General features: G+C 36.8%; 1 protein-coding gene across 1 annotated transcript; it reads right to left on the reverse strand.

Annotated features, from left to right (window-relative positions):
• Positions 1-287: 287 nt before the first annotated feature.
• LOC126018190 (olfactory receptor 51I2-like) lies at positions 288-1,250 on the reverse strand. The gene has a single exon (XM_049780336.1). It carries the CDS (start codon positions 1,248-1,250, stop codon positions 288-290), a length of 963 nt encoding a protein of 320 aa, XP_049636293.1.
• Between the last annotated feature and the right edge of the window lie 14,759 nt (positions 1,251-16,009).

Genomic DNA, 16,009 nt, shown 5'->3' on the forward strand with positions numbered 1-16,009 from the left:
AAAGGGCCACTCTTTGCAAGAAGAAAGACTTTCAATTAGTTTGAGTAATATTTATAAGATTGTAAACAGGAAGGGGAGGCATGAACACTTTTTGTCAAAGAATTTTCTAGTATTCAAGGATCCCCAAATCTTATAGGAGGAAAGTCTTCTAAGGGTCAAGAACCCATTGTCATCTCTTGGTGCAGATGTTTTAGGTAAGAGTTTATCTGTCTTTGAGCTTGTGTTTTAGTGGCAATATCTCTTTCAGATGCCTAAATTCTTTTAAGGTTTATATCTGTAAACATATGTCAGTATCTGCTTTTCTCCTTGAGCACCCTGAGCATAGCTTCCCTAATAGGCTTTGATTTAACACTATAGATGATGGGATTGAGTACAGGGGGCACCACCAGGTACACATAGGCAATTAGAGCATGCACCATAGGGGATAGATGCTTTCCAAAACGGTGAATCATGGATACACCTATCACCGGAATGTAGAAAACCAGAACAGCTAAGATATGAGAAACACAAGTGTTGAGGGCTCGAACACGTTCTTTGGGAGAGGCAAGACTCATCACTGTATGAAGTATAAGAGTATAGGACAAGACTATAAGCAGGGAGTCGACACCCACAGTGGAAAGAACTACGTACAGACCATAAAGGATATTGACAATAATGTCAGCACAAGCTCGTTTCATGACATCTGCATGGAAACAGAAGGAATGGGACAAAACTATTTTGTTAGGGCAGAAATTCAGACGTTTAAGCAGGAATGGGACTGGAAAGAGAGATAGGGTAGCACGGGCCACTATAGCCAGCCCAATTTTGATGATGACATTATTTGTGAGGATAGTTGCATAGCGCAGGGGATTGGAGATGGCCACAAAACGATCAAAGGACATGGCCAGAAGTACTGAGGACTCTACCACAGAGAAGGAGTGGAGGAAGAACATTTGGACCAGGCAGACATCGAAGCCTATGAGCCGATAATCAAACCAGAGCACAGCTAATGTGGTGGGCAGTGTGGACATGGTGAGGCCCACATCTGTGAGAGCCAGCATGGACAGGAAGTAGTACATGGGCTGGTGCAGGCTTGACGTCTTCCTCACAGCTAAGAGGATCAGGCAGTTTCCAGTGAGGGCCACAGTGTACATGAAGGAGAAGGGGATAGAGAGCCAGCCATGAACAGCTTCCAGTCCTGGGATGCCTATCAAGAGGAAGGAGTGTGGTTGGAAGAAGGAGATGTTGACATCAGATTGGGAAGGCAGCATCCTCAGAAGTCAGTTATGGTAACCAGAAAGGAGTAACTTCATCAATCTGGACAGATAGAAAAACATTGATAGGCTAATACCCACTTGGAAAAATTTTTTATTGTTATGTATTTTAAAATTTATCATTCATATGTTTGGTTCTTGTTATTTAATTCTTCTATGAATGTTAATATGAATATTAATTCTATAAATAGTTAATTTGTCCTCAAACCAAATATAGAATATACAGAATATAAGAGATAAGTTGTAATTTTCCTTGATTTGCACACACAGAAATGACTGAAATGTAATTAAAATTTAAATGCTTGTAATTGTAAATTCTGTATTGTTTATACAATAGTGAAGATATTTCATAAGTGGCAGTGTTCAGTATTAGAATTATATATAAAGAATACTCTGAATGTTCAGAATTATCATCATTAAATTTCATAGTCTTTAAATATTGCTTTATTTGGTTGATGTTGCATATTTTTGTTTTGTTTTGTTTTGTTTTGTTTTTGGGCCACACTCAGTGACACCCAGAGAATTTTCCTGGCTATGTGCTCAGAAATCGCTCCTGTCTTAGGGGGGCATATGGGATGTGGGGGTATCGAACTGCAGTCTGTCCTAGTCTAGTGAAGGCAAGGCAGATGTCTTACCACTTGCGCCACTGCTCTGGCCTCTTGATGTTGCATTTTTAAGTATTTTAACTTTTGTCTTATTAATTAGTTTCTAGTTTCATTTTTTTTGGCCACACCCGGTGATGCTCAGGGGTTACTCCTGGCTATGTGCTTAGAAATTGTTCTTGGTGTGGAGGGGGCGCATATGGGACACTGAGGGATCGAACCGTGGTTCTTCCTAGGTTAGGAAATGCAAGGCAGAGGCCTTACCACTTGTATCACCGCTCTGGCTCCATAGTTTTCAGTTTCATTTTACTGATGGAGAAGAGTAATACTTTAGCTGAAGTGAATGGAAAGAAAACTCTTGCTTATAGAATTCTGAGCCAGCTTTTAGTGCTAGAGTACCTTTGTGTTTGAATGCGTTTAGCACAAATTCTAAGACATTTTCTTTAAAGGGGCTGGAGAGGTGGCATAGCCGTAAGGTGTTTACCTTGCATGCAACTCACCTAGGTGGTACCTTGGTTCGATCCCCTTGCATCCCATATGGTCCCCCAAGCCATGAGTGATTTCTGATGCATAGCCAGGAGTAACTCCTGAGTGTCACCGGGTGTGGGCCAAAACAAACAAACAAACAAAAAACCCCAAAACAAAAAAAACAAAAACAAACCCAAAACAGAAAACAAAAACAAAATATTTTCTTTAAATAAATTCCTAGCAATTCTAAAGTCCCAAGCTGAAATTGAAACTACTAGACAAGTTTTAGCAGATAAACTTTCCACTAGGTAATTTAATACATTTAAATATTTAACATTTTTCTATTTCTTGCTCATAAAATTGCATTCTAGGTCACTGATCAGATCACTAATCACTAGATCACTCTTTTAGTCCAGGCTACACATGCCTACTTGATCCTTCTCTCATTCTCTTTAATTGATATTCATTCCATACAAGCTTTAGAATATACTAATTTTGTTTGTAACCTTAACACACCAATCTTGAGATCTTGATTTATTCTGAAATGTACCCCCAAGTAAGTCACTCAAAACTTCCATCTACCTAATTTGTACTTCTACCAAAGCTCCTGTGGCCAAGAACTCTGACATCCAAATTAGAATTTCCATAGATACCAACAGAAACAGGAATCAAAGACATAAAATATTTTTTAGTGTTCAGTGGCAACTTTCTTGTAATGTTTCTCATTCAGTGTCTTATGTTGAACTAACAAATTTACTATTATGTCAATTCATTGAATACTACTTAATGTCCGAGATTAAACTCATGTTTTTTTATTAGTGAGTAATATCTCATTTTCAAAAACATATACTTAAGGTATATTTTATTGTGTCTTTATTACAAAATAAAAATAAGACTAAACAAGCAAAGGTGGAGAAAGAGAGGGCGAGGATGAGGCTGGTTAAAAACAATAAATGTGGAACTGAGAGTTTAGTGAGGTACAAGGCTATCTGTTAATGAGATTTAAAATTCAAATTCATTTCTATTTGGCTTAAACATTTTCCACAGAACATTGTTCAAAACTTAACTACATATTGAACTACATATTTTTCAGTGTTTGGGTCTAGGGAACTATCATTTTTTATTTTTACATATTTTTTTTTGGAGCCACACCTGTTGGCTCTCAGGGATTACTCCTGGGTCTGTGCTCAAAAATAGCTCCTGGCAGGCTCAGGGGACAATGAGGGATGCTGGGAATCCAACCCAGGTCTGTCATGGATCCATCACATGCAAGGCAAATACTGTACCTCTGTGCCATCTTTCTGGCCTCTATGAAAAGCTAGTCTTCTTAAGAGTTTCATTCAACAAGACTTCTGGTTGTACAAATGAAATTCCATCCTATTTCTCTGAAAATTTTCATGGGTTTCTTCCATGTGTTATTTCTATTAAACTATTTTCTTTTAAATGTACTACTTACATCCTTATTCAACAAGAATCTTGTTCAATTCAAAATCAAATTCTTCTAACATCGATGTTTCAAATTTACTGTCCTCTATTTAATTTTTTTCTATCATTTTGTTTCCCAACACCATTTGTTAGAGAATTTCTTTGCTCCTCTACATATACTTAGCTCCTTTGTTATAGATAGAATAATTCAAATTTTTAGAGACAATGAGTGAATTAATAAGAATGAGAATAATTGAGTGATACCCCCTTTAAATTTGTTGATATGATAATCTTTCATTTGTTTGCTTACAACTTATACTACGTAGTTCTGTTAAATATTTATAGCACTTCTAGATTAGTGCATGTAATATATATTTTATGCAATTTACTTGTATTTAGGATCAATCTAGGAAAAGCCCTTTGAAGTCATTAATTTAATCAAAATGAAATACTGTTACTCTGATCAACAATTTAATTTCAGAATCTGAGAATTCATTTTATTTGAGATAAATGTCATTTTTACTCTTGCATTAATTTTCTATTATTGGGTGTATTACTATCTTTATTCCTTGTCATAGGCCTTGCCTTTATTGAAAATATAAATTTGTGTGTTTTATTGTTCTTGGCTCTAGAACAAAAAATATAAATGCTACATATTTAAAAAAGTTTTGAACTGACAAAGATTATATTATAGAATACTATAGAATACAATTTAAAACATGTTGCCAAAATTTGGGCCAATTTAGATAATAAAAATATTGTTTCTTGTCTCTAAATAATAAACTTTTTAATGACTTTTTATGTACTGAGACTAGCTTAGTTCTAAGATGATCTAGCATTCTTAGAAGGAATTCTGTGTGTGAAGGAACATATTTCCCTTGGTTCTTTACATTAAAATAACTACTGGAGCCAGAGTGATATAGCACAGTGGGTAGGCCAACTTAGGTTAGAACCTTGGCATTCCATATGGTCCTGTATCCTGCCAGGAGCAATTTCTGAGTGTGACCCAGGTGTAACCTCTGAGCATCATCAGGTGTGGCTCCCAAACAAAAAACAAACAAAAGACAAAAGAAATAAAACAACTCTTTCTATATATTTTTGTATTGACATATTTTATGGTACCCAAAAAGTCCAAACCTAGCACATTTCATAGATTAATATTAATATCAGACCCAATTTGTTTTTCTATAATTATCTCCTAGATATTGAAAGTTCCAAAATATTACAAATAATAATGCCATTCTCAGAAATTAAGTCACTTGTAATTCAGTACTTCTGGATTTTGTCAACTAGTATGTCTGAAAATAAAATTTGTCTGGAAACAAAGCTAAATATACGATGAATTAAAAAATTCTCTCAAAACCAGCTGTATTTCTTATTTAATTTTTACCACAAAAATGAATAGAAATTATGGGACATGATGGGAGTGTTTCTAACACTATGTTGTTAACCCTTTTGAAGTTTATAAAGTAATTTTCCTTTTATTACAGTGAGTTGAGATATCAAGCAAAAGCTAGAATTATCTCTAGGATAATTTAATCCTCATACTCTTGTCCTACTTAGAGAAACAAATGTTACTAATGTACTTGGACACAGAGAATCTGGCTTTCCGAATAACTATCAGACATGGGAAATCTATACCTCATATAAAATGGCCTCCTACTCTCCTCTTCTTTCTTGAACTTAAAAAAATTCTCACCTGTAGAAGTCCAGTAGAAGTCCAGTTCTCCTAACTTTTCCTGTTTTTTACATCTACTCATCCTTATCTCATTGATCTCTCCATTTGGCAGCATCTCAGAAAGAAGATCACACAGTAACTAATTTGCCTCATCCTTCTACTGAATAGAAGACAATTGCTCACCTTACCTGTTATCTCCTTTACTTCTCTGCACATCTTGAAGGAACCCAGGAAAACTCTTCAAGTGAAATATTGCCTTTATATTACTGGCTGACACATTTGTAAATTGCTGTTCCCAAGGGATGCATAAGTTACAGACCACAGAGGAGATGCTTTCCAAGTTTTTCATAGACAATGAAAAATGTTTGAAATACATGTTTTGGAAGTTAGATACAAAGATATAGGACTTTTGAGCAATTAACTCACGAGAGGGAAAACTAGGCTCATTATTTTGATGGGTCCATCTTTTTCCTGCTATCTGGCTCTATTTCCAGAAGCTTTATTTATATTTTGTTTAAATAGTGAAACAAGGGGCCACTGTGATAGAATAGTGGGTAAGGTAGGAGAATTGTTTTGCATGTACCTGACCTGGGTTCTACCCCTTGCATCCTGTATACTCTCCTGAGCTCCTTTAAGAATAATTCCAGAGTACAGATCCAGGATTAACCCCTGAACATTGTCAAGTGTGGCAGAGAAACAAATAAACAAACAGTCCCTCCCCCAAATAAAAAGCATAAAATAATTTTGAATAATGAAGAGAGCATTGGATTTTTTGTTTGTTTGTTTGATTTTGGGTCACAGCTGGTGGTACTCAGGGGCTACTACTGGGTCTGAGCTCAGAAGTCACTCCTGGAAGGCTCAGGGGACCATATGGGATGTTAGGATCCATCCTTCCTGGATTGGCTGTGTGCAAGGCAAATGCCCTACCGTTGTGCTATCTCTCTAGACCCAAAGCCTTGAATTTTAACATAGAAGATTTTATTTTTATCACCACCAATATTTTTTTTTACAATTGGTGGTTTGTCTTCCATTTTTTTTTCTTTCTCTTCCTTCCTTTTCATTTTTTTAAATATAATTTTTATTTTGATCATAGTGGCTTACATATTGTTGACAATAATATTTTAGGTACATATTTACATAAAATCAGGGGGGATTCCCATCCCCAAATTGTCCTCCCTACACCTCCGTTTTTGTCTTACCTCCCTTTTCCTCTTCCCTCACCCCCAGGGCGGCTAGAATATGTGGTCCCCTCTGTCTCTAACCAACTACTTAGTAGTCTTGCATCAGTTTGGTCTTGATGACTCCCTTATTTCCCCCTCTAAGTAGGGGCAGGGGTAGCTAGTTCAAGTTGCGTGGTTTTGCCTGAAAAAGAGAAAATAAATAAACTGGGGTAAGAGTTTTAATACCCCGAAAATGGGCAGAATCCTTCTAGAGGTTCTCATCATCGATTTGGGAAATGAAGGAGAAAAAGAAGTTGAAACACTCCACCAGTACCAAAAGAAGTGTCAAATATCCAGTGAGGACTCCAGCTATAACGATAAGCACCACAAAAAAAAAAAACAGATAAAAAAACAAAACAAAACAAAACAAACAAAAAACAAACACAAACAAACAAAAAACACGCCGTGGTCTTGAAATAAGAAACATGGCGTAGCACATAACGAAAGAAAAGAAAGGAAGAGAAAAAAAAATAAGAATAATTGGGGACAACAATTTCAATAATCACATCCAAACTGAGAAATCGACCAAAATAGCTAGGTAAATAAAAATAATAATAACAATAATAAATGAAGGTAAGATATATATATATATATATATATATATATATATATATATATATATATATATATATATATATATATATATATATATAAATAACCAAGGTTTTGTGTTTTTTGTATTTTTTTTCCCGCCTGCCCTGGCACAGTAAATATTGGGGTCATTCGAAAAGGAATTCACTTTCCCTATGAGATATGGGGTTTCTCCGTCCTTGGAGTATACTGTCATGGGATCAGCTCTAGTCTTTGCTCAGGATCATTACTCTCCCGGTTGTGGTTTTTTTTTTTTTTTTTTTTTTTGGTGTGTGGAAGGCTTCTGCTCTGTCCAGTGTGATACAGTCAGAGCTCTGTGTTTAGAGGTCTCAGTATCTGTACATATCCTGAGGTGGGACTTATGGTGAAGTCAGTCTTTGTGAATTTAGAGGTTCTGTTACCTCAGTGCCATTTTAATCCATCTTCTGTGGTTGGTGATCTTGGTCTTTGCGCTGAACCTAGGAAGGCATCTAGGATAGCATCTTTCTTTGTTCTTCCAGAAGCCCCTTTCCGTTACAATTGTCTCTGCCGGACCTTTGGAACTGGGGATCATGTTTATTGTGCAGGTCTTAGTTCAAACCCTAGACTAGGGCTTTTATGTTGGTCCCAAGATGTATACAGTCTGGTCGTGGTTCTAGCAGCCAGTCATCTGTAAATCACGATCTTGGTTTCCATTTTTAAATTAAAAATACTCATTTTTTGTTTTCATTTTATTTCATTTATTTCATTTTATTTTCCTTATTCACATGTTGAAGAACATTTGATTAAATTTTGGCTATTCTGCACATAACATAAAAGTCTAAAATCTGGGGCTGGAGCAGTGGCACAAGCGGTAAGGCATCTGCCTTGCCTGCAGTAGCCTAGGACAGACCGAGTTCGATCCCCAAGTGTCCCATATAGTCCCCCAAGCCAGGACCCATTTCTGAGCAAATAGCCTGGAGTAATTCTTTAGCATCACCTGGTGTGGTCCAAAAACCAAAAGAAAAAAAATCTAAAATCTTCTGAGTTACTGTTTTCCTTTGAATACAATCCATAGGTGAAACTTGACACCATATTATTTGCTTTGATTTGTTGAAAATATTGAACTGTGTCTTGATATTTGTTTTCACAGTTGTTCTAGATATTTATATTTTCTGTTGAAAAGTACACAAGGATCGGCTACATTTTCTTCAAACTCGTTCAATAAGACTTATTGTCAATTGATAATATTCATTCTAACAGGTGTGAGATATCTTACTGTTATTTTGAAATCCATTCATGCACCTCATGATCAAGATGACTTGCTACCATCTTGGCAAATGTTAATTGAATTTCTCTGCCATTTTACAATTGAAAGTATTTTTACTATTGAATTCTATGAGTTTCTTATTTTTCAGATTTTAAAGCCTTATAAATTACACAGGTTACTAATATTCCGTACCATTCTGCCTGTTTCACTTAAAAAATGATTTTCTTTTTTGGCCAAACCTAGCTATGATAAAGAATTTCTCCTAATGTGTCTCATGGGACAAAATGTAGTGACCAGGATAAAATCCCAGTCTGCTGTAATGCAGGTAAACACACTATCACGGTATTATTTATTTTAGGGGTCCTCAAACTTTTTAAACAGGAGTCCAGTTCTTTGTCCCTCAGACAAAGGCCAGACTATAGTTTAAATAAAAACTATGAACAATAGTGACCCAAGGGCCTTCGTTTGAGGACCCCAGCCTGAGACTGAAAAAAGAAGTCAAGAGACAGAGAGAAGCAAGGGAGTCAGAGAGTGAGGTGCACATTCCCCACATGTGCACTGTTGCCCAGAAAGTGTCAGTTTCTAAGCAGGACAGGCAGCTGGCAGCAAACAAACAAACAAACAAAAAACCCCCAACAAACCGATGGGCTGGACAAATGTCCTTGATGGGCTGCATGTGGCCTGTAAGCCATACCATATTTTCCGGTTTATTAGGCAACCGGGCTTATAAGACAACCCCCCAATTTTACAGTTAAAACATAGGTTTAGGCTAATATTCACTATATAAGACTACCCCCCACTTCCGAGGCAACACCAGTTCTTTTTTTTTAATTAAATTTTTAATGAACATACCGTAACATACCATACATTGATATGATAAATGGAAGGTCTCTTCACAAATGGCAATGCCATGAACTTGACCGAGAAACAAGAAATCCAAAAGAGAAAATTAACAATGATGGCATCATCTGGAAAGAAAATTACATGCAGAACTTGCAGAAAACACTTGTTTGTGACTAACTGGAATGATAAGAGGTTTTTCTAGGCAGAGGAGAATTCCTACTGTAATAGACTTCCTCTCTGACTCTGGCCAATCTGAGCAGGCTTTTTACAGTGTAGATTCGGGTACAGAACATTGTCTAATTTGCATGTATAAAGAGCCTGCTTGGATTGGCTAAATTAGAGAGGTGGTCGGAGCAGCTTTGCAGTGATTGGTACAGATTGAGTTGGAAAATTCGTTTTGTGGCAATATCCAGGCGATTTTCGCTTAGCGGTATATCGAAATGTTTTTCGGAATATACTCAGTGTATTTTCAGTTGACTTTTTTTCGTTTCAAAAGTCATCTTATACACCGGAAAATATGGTAGTTTGAGGACCCTGATTAGTTAATCCCTTGTTTATTATTTATTTTGCTGTTTAAACCTTTTAGTTTGATGTAGTCACTATGCCAGCATATTAGATTTTAATTGTTACAATTTTATAACTTATAATAAGAGTATAGAACGAAGGATGCTGTTACCTCTATCTTTGCTCATTTTTCTAAACATTGATTTGTCTATTTTATATGCTTCCATGAAAATTTGAGATAAAAATTTCTATGTATGTGAACAAGAGAAGCTATAACTTTACAGAAGTTGCAATGAATTTGTAGAATATTCTGAGTCTTTTCCAAATAAATAATGTTCATTATTCTAATTCATGAAAAACATATTCACAAAGGAATCTTTTTTTCATAAAGGAATCTTAAGAGCTACCTGTTAAGCATCTTAACATGTTATATTTCCAAATATTGGTTTCCAGATTGTTTTAATTTATCTATTCAAATATCTGCCCATGTTCTTGCCAATAAAAAGTGCTTTATATGATTAATAAATTTTTAAATTGACTCAAATGAGATACACAGTTACAAAGTTGTTCATGATTGAGATTCCATAATAGTGTCCCTTTACTAGTGTACATTTTCCACCACCAATGTCCTTCTTGCTCCCATCTCAATCTGCTTATATAGCAGACATCTTCTCTCTCTTTCTCTCTCTCTCTTTTAGGCACTATGGTTTGCAATATTGTTACTGAATGGGTATCATTAATATTACTTTGTCTCCTTTCATCACCAGATCTTGTCCAAAGTGATTATTTCCAACTATCATTGTCATAGTGGTCCCTTCTCTGTCCTAACTGTGCTTCATCTCTCTTTATGGCAAGCTTTGATCATGAACTAGTCCTCCTGGCCCTAGTCTCTATTGTCTTTGATATTATTATATTATCGTATTATCTTAATTTTTAATTATTATTTTCCTATTATCTTACCTTTTAAAAATATCCCACTAGAATGTCATCATTATATATGTGTTCCTCTCTGTTCTGGCTCAATTGACTTATTAAAATACTCCCCATATCCATTCATGTATAAGAAAAGTTCATGACTTTATTTTTTCTAACAGCTGCCTGGTATTCCATATATATCATATATACCATGGCTTTTTTATTTTAATCCTCATCTCTTCTCAGGCACTTGGGTTGTTTTCAGATTTTGGCTATTGTTAATAGTGCTGTGATAAACATAGGAGAGCAAATGCCTTTTCTGTATTGTGTTTTGTGGGGTATATTATCAGGAGCAGTATTTTTTTGAGGAATATCCATATTTTGCCAAAAGGCTGTGTTAGTATATATTTCCGCTAATTGCAGTGAATGAGTCCTTTTCTCTCAGCATCCATGCCAGCACTGATTGTTCTTGTTGTATTTGATGTGTGTCAGTCTCTGTGGTGTGGTTGTTGTCTTAATTTTCATCTCCTTGAGGATTAATGTGTGGATCATTTGTTCATGTATATTTCAGCTATTTGTATTTTTTTTTGAGGGCTGGTAGAGTTTATGGTAGAGTTTACCAGCAAACACCATTTAACTGCATCAAAGAATGGGAGAAGAGATGAACAGAGAAAGTGCCTTTCTAAAGTAGTCTCTGAGTTGACATTGAAATAAAGGCATTCCCAATTCAGGAACATTAATTTTAAAAAGTAAGAAATAGATAAATCAAGAGTGATACTATAATATTAAGTAATGGTGGGGCTGGAGTGATGGAGCAGCGGGAGGGCATTTGCTTTGCATGCAGCTGAACCAGGATGAACCGTGGTTCAATTTCTCGGCATCCCATATGGACCCCAAGCCAGGAACAAGTTCTGAGCCCAAAGCCAGGAGTAACCACTGAGAGTCATTTGGTGTGACCCAAAAATAAAAACTAAAAAATTAAATAATGATGGAAAGTCAAAAGATGATTCTTTTGTTCTTCCATCTTTCTTTTCCTTTATTTTGGCCACACCTGGTAGTGTTCAGGGCTTACTCCTAGCTCTGGGCTCAGGGATTACTCAGGCTGTGCTAAGGTTACCATTTGTAGTGTAAAGGATTGAACCGTGCTTGGCCACATGCAAAATACAATATTTTTAATATATTTTTTATTTTGATCATAATGGCTTACATATCTTTCACAGTAGTATTTTAGGTACATATTAACATCGAATCAGGAAAATACCCATCACCAAATCTGTCCTCCCCCATCCCAATTCCCTTTCTGCAACCCATATACCCCACCATCACCCCTCGGGCTGCTAGAGTAGGTGGCCCCTCTTTGTCTAGCTTACTATAAGTGATCATATATCTGTTTGGTCCTGGTACCCTCCCTTGTTTTCCCCTCTATTTAAGAGGCAGAGCTAGATAAACCGAGTTATGTGGTTTTGTTTGAAGGAAAAAAAGCAATAGTTTGGGGTTACAAAATAAAAAAATAAAAATAAAAATAAAAGAAGTAAAATACGCTGAAAATGGGCAGAGTACTTCTAGAGGCTTTCAACCTCAGTTTGAGAGAGAATGTAAAAAAGGTAATTGAAATAATACAACAATACAGAAAGAAATATCAAATTAAATATCCAGTGAGCACTAGAGCAATAAAGACAAGCACCACACAATAGTCTCGGTTCTGAAATCAAATCATGCTGGAGTGAAAAAAGAAAGAGAAAGGTAAGATAAAATAAAGTAAAATAAAATAATATTGGAGATATCAACTTCAACTCTACACCAAAATAAAGATGTCAAAAAATCGATCAATCGATAAGTAAATATGTGGAAAAATGATTGTTTTGTGCTTTTTTTCCCTTTTCTTTCCCCCCCTGCATAGGCACAGTAACTATTGGGGGTTTTATAGAGGGAATTCCCTTGGCCTAGGACATACAGGGTTTCTCCACCCCTGAAGTATACTATCATGGGATTAACTATAGACACCTTGCATGTTCATTTACTCTCCCCCTAGGTGCTTTTGTGGTGAATGGAAGACTTCTGCTTCCTCTTGGATTGTAAAATCAAACCTCTGTATCTAGAGATCTTGATGACTGTGTAGCTCGAGGAATGAAGCTTATGGTGAAGTCTTTCTTTGTGGTTATAGCAGTTCTGCTTCTACAGTGTCGTTTTAACCCATCTTCTGTAGTTGGTGGTCTTGGTCATTATGTTGCTCCTAGGATGGAGCCTGGGATAAAGTCTTTCGTTATGTTTTTGGAAAACCCATTCAGTTGCGGTTGTCTCAGTCAGACTTCTGGAATTGGAGATCTTGTTTGTTGAACAGATAGTAGCCCAAAAGCTAGGCTAGAGCTTTTTGTTGCTGTTGTTGTTGTTGGTCCCTGGATGCATACTGTCCAGTCTTGGTTGTAACATCCAGTCATCAGTATATAACAATCTTGGCTTTTGCACAAATCAAAGGGTGACATGTTTTCTGATTTTGTCTTATTGCTGGCTGTTGAGGAAGGACAACTTGCTCTTAGATCAAGTTGCTCCCATTTCCTTATTGTCAGGTTATCAATTTAGAACTGGTGCATGTTGGCGTCAGAGTAGCATTATGAATGCTCTGGAGGAGATTTGCCTCCTGGAGCTGTTGTGGAGAACTCTGTCGTTTTTATGTCTGGGATCCAGGAGTCAAGACTGGACGGTTAGTGTCTAGTTCCCTAGAGTCTAAGTTTTTTCCACATGACATGCAATCAGGGTGGGAGATGTCCCTGTGTTGTAAACAAGTATGAGTTCTTATCCCTAGTAGATAAGAGCTTGTTTGTACACATAAAATTTCCCCTTTGTTTAATATGTCTTTGCAGGAAGAAGTGGTGCTACATTATATTGCTGGTGGATTTGGGGGTAGAGAGAGAAGAAAACAGACACCCGACAAAAACTAAGAATATATATGCCCACACATATCTAAAGAAAAAAAAGTGTTTTTTTTAAAGATTAAATAAAAGACGTAATTAAAGAAATAAAGTGGGCTGGGAGAGATAGCATGGAGAGAAGGTGTCTGTCCTTCTTGCAGAAGGATGGTGGCTCAGATCCCAGCATCCCATATGTCCCTGGTGCCCACCAGGGGCGATCTCCGAGCAGAGCCAGGAGCACCCTCTAAGTGCCACCAGGAGTGACCAAAAAGAAGCAAAAGCAAATCAAATCAAAAAACAAAAATGAAAACAAAACAAAACCAAAAAAAAAAAAACACGAACAAGAATAAAAAAGAAAATAACAAAGAAAAAATAACAAAGTAAAAGGGAGAAAGTGATACAGGAGATTACTTTACATTTTAGGGAGAAACAGGTTAAGAGGTAGTGCTATATAGGTCTATACTTATGATGAAAGTATAGGCCTCCCCATTGTCTTTTGAGATTTCCATGTGAGGTGTGGGGTCCAGGCAGGGAGGTCTTGGGTAGAGTTCTTGCATTGGAGGTCCTTTGGAGCTAGTTCTGGTATCAAGCCACAGTCCACATTAGGGAGAGGTGATTAGGAGGGCCACACTACATGGGTCAACCGGGGTGTTGGTTGTATTTTCTTGCCGGGAACGAGATGAGAGTTTGATTGTGTGTCTTTTCACTTGGGTAGTGGGTACTGGCTCCTTGGGGTAGGAGGTCAGTCTTAATGTCTAATGGATTAAGAACTGAGGGTGAAGAGTTGTAATGTGGTGGGGATATCGGGGGTGGGATTGAGGGGTGAAGGGATAGTCAGATTTCTGGAGGAGGGAGAGGGAATAGTATATGGGAAGGGTTATATAGGGTATAGGTATGGGTTGTTTGTGGTTAGGTTTGTCCCTTAAGGAGGATTCCTATCTCTGTGTGCTCCTGCCCACATATAAACATATAGAAGTTAGCTTAGGTGTATATTAATATAGAGAGGTGAGGAGGGCAAGAGGTGCTTTGAGTACAGAAAGTTAGGAAATTATAGTACTTGTAAGGAAATGAAACTAATAGATCAACTTTTGGATATGTATAGGTTTCGTGTCTCAAGTATCTCTGACCATTGTGTTAGTGAGGTCTATCTATATAGGTGTTTACTCTTTGCAGTATTGTCCAAAGCACCCTATATGTCAGCTTTCCTTTCCTATAGAGGAGATAACCGTGTGGTTTTTATTTGACAGATTTAATTGATGATAGTGAGGTGGAGAAGGTGGAAGAAGAGGGATACAAGAAGAGAGAATAGGAAAAACAAAACAAAACAAACTAATAATCAAACAACATCAACAAAAATACGAAGTAATGAAAAGGGAGGGTATAAAAGCAAGTGCATGTTAGTTTGGTTGAACGTGTTCAAAGCTTAGGCCCTGTGGTAAAAATCTGTAGGTCATGGTTGTTGCTTCGATGATCAGGCTGGTCATGTGCTTCATGTCCTAAAAGAAGGCATAATCTAGAGATAAAGGGTATGTTAAAGAGTTTTATCCAGCCATTTTTATGATTCAAGCAGAGAGTATGGTGCCTCATGTGACAGAGCACCGAGGTACCACCATAGGATGTTCACCCTTTGTATCCAGGAACCCCTATGAACAGAAAAACTGAGAGGTTATTTTAAATGTGGTAAGGTTGAGGCATTCAAACTTAATGTTTTGAGATGTTTCCGTTGGACTCAGTAATTTCCCGTCTTAATCCTTACCTGTAATCCTGTATAAGATCCCTAGTAAATTATTATGGGCTTTTGTAGTAAACGATAATTACATACCTGTTCTCTCTATGCTGCTGTTTCTGCTATTGCTGGTTTCTTTATGATATAATGTGTAGTCAGGCTTTGTGTTGTTTCTCTTCCCTTTGTTTTGGGCTCTACTTCCCAGTATATGGTGATTATTACAGTGTTTGAGATTTCTATCCTGTTACCCCTGATATTTAATTGCAGGGTATTGGTTGTATATCTGGTGTATATTCTAGGTACTTCAGAATAGTGCTATCATTCTGTGTTCATCTTTCCTCTTCTGACTTGCTTCGTTTAACATAATATGTTCTAGGTCCATCCATGTTGCTGAAAAGTCTGTGATTATATCATTTCTGACTGCCATGTAGTATTCCATTGTGTATAGATACCACATCTTAATAATCCACTCATTTGTTGTTGGACATCGAGGTTGGTTCCAAGACTTAGCTATTATACTGAGTGCTGTGATAAATAGTGGGGTGCCCACATAATTTGGGATGAATGTCCTTCCAACTTAGGGGTAAATACCTAGAAGAGCAATTGCTCAATCAAATGGCAGCTCAATTCTGAGTTTCTTGATCACT

Source organism: Suncus etruscus, chromosome 9 (assembly GCF_024139225.1).
Source record: "Suncus etruscus isolate mSunEtr1 chromosome 9, mSunEtr1.pri.cur, whole genome shotgun sequence".
Classification (NCBI taxonomy): domain Eukaryota; kingdom Metazoa; phylum Chordata; class Mammalia; order Eulipotyphla; family Soricidae; genus Suncus; species Suncus etruscus.

Bases quoted from the DNA above. Each gene is read 5' to 3' on its own strand.
- LOC126018190 (XM_049780336.1), bottom strand. From the start codon at position 1,250: ATGCTGCCTTCCCAATCTGATGTCAACATCTCCTTCTTCCAACCACAC.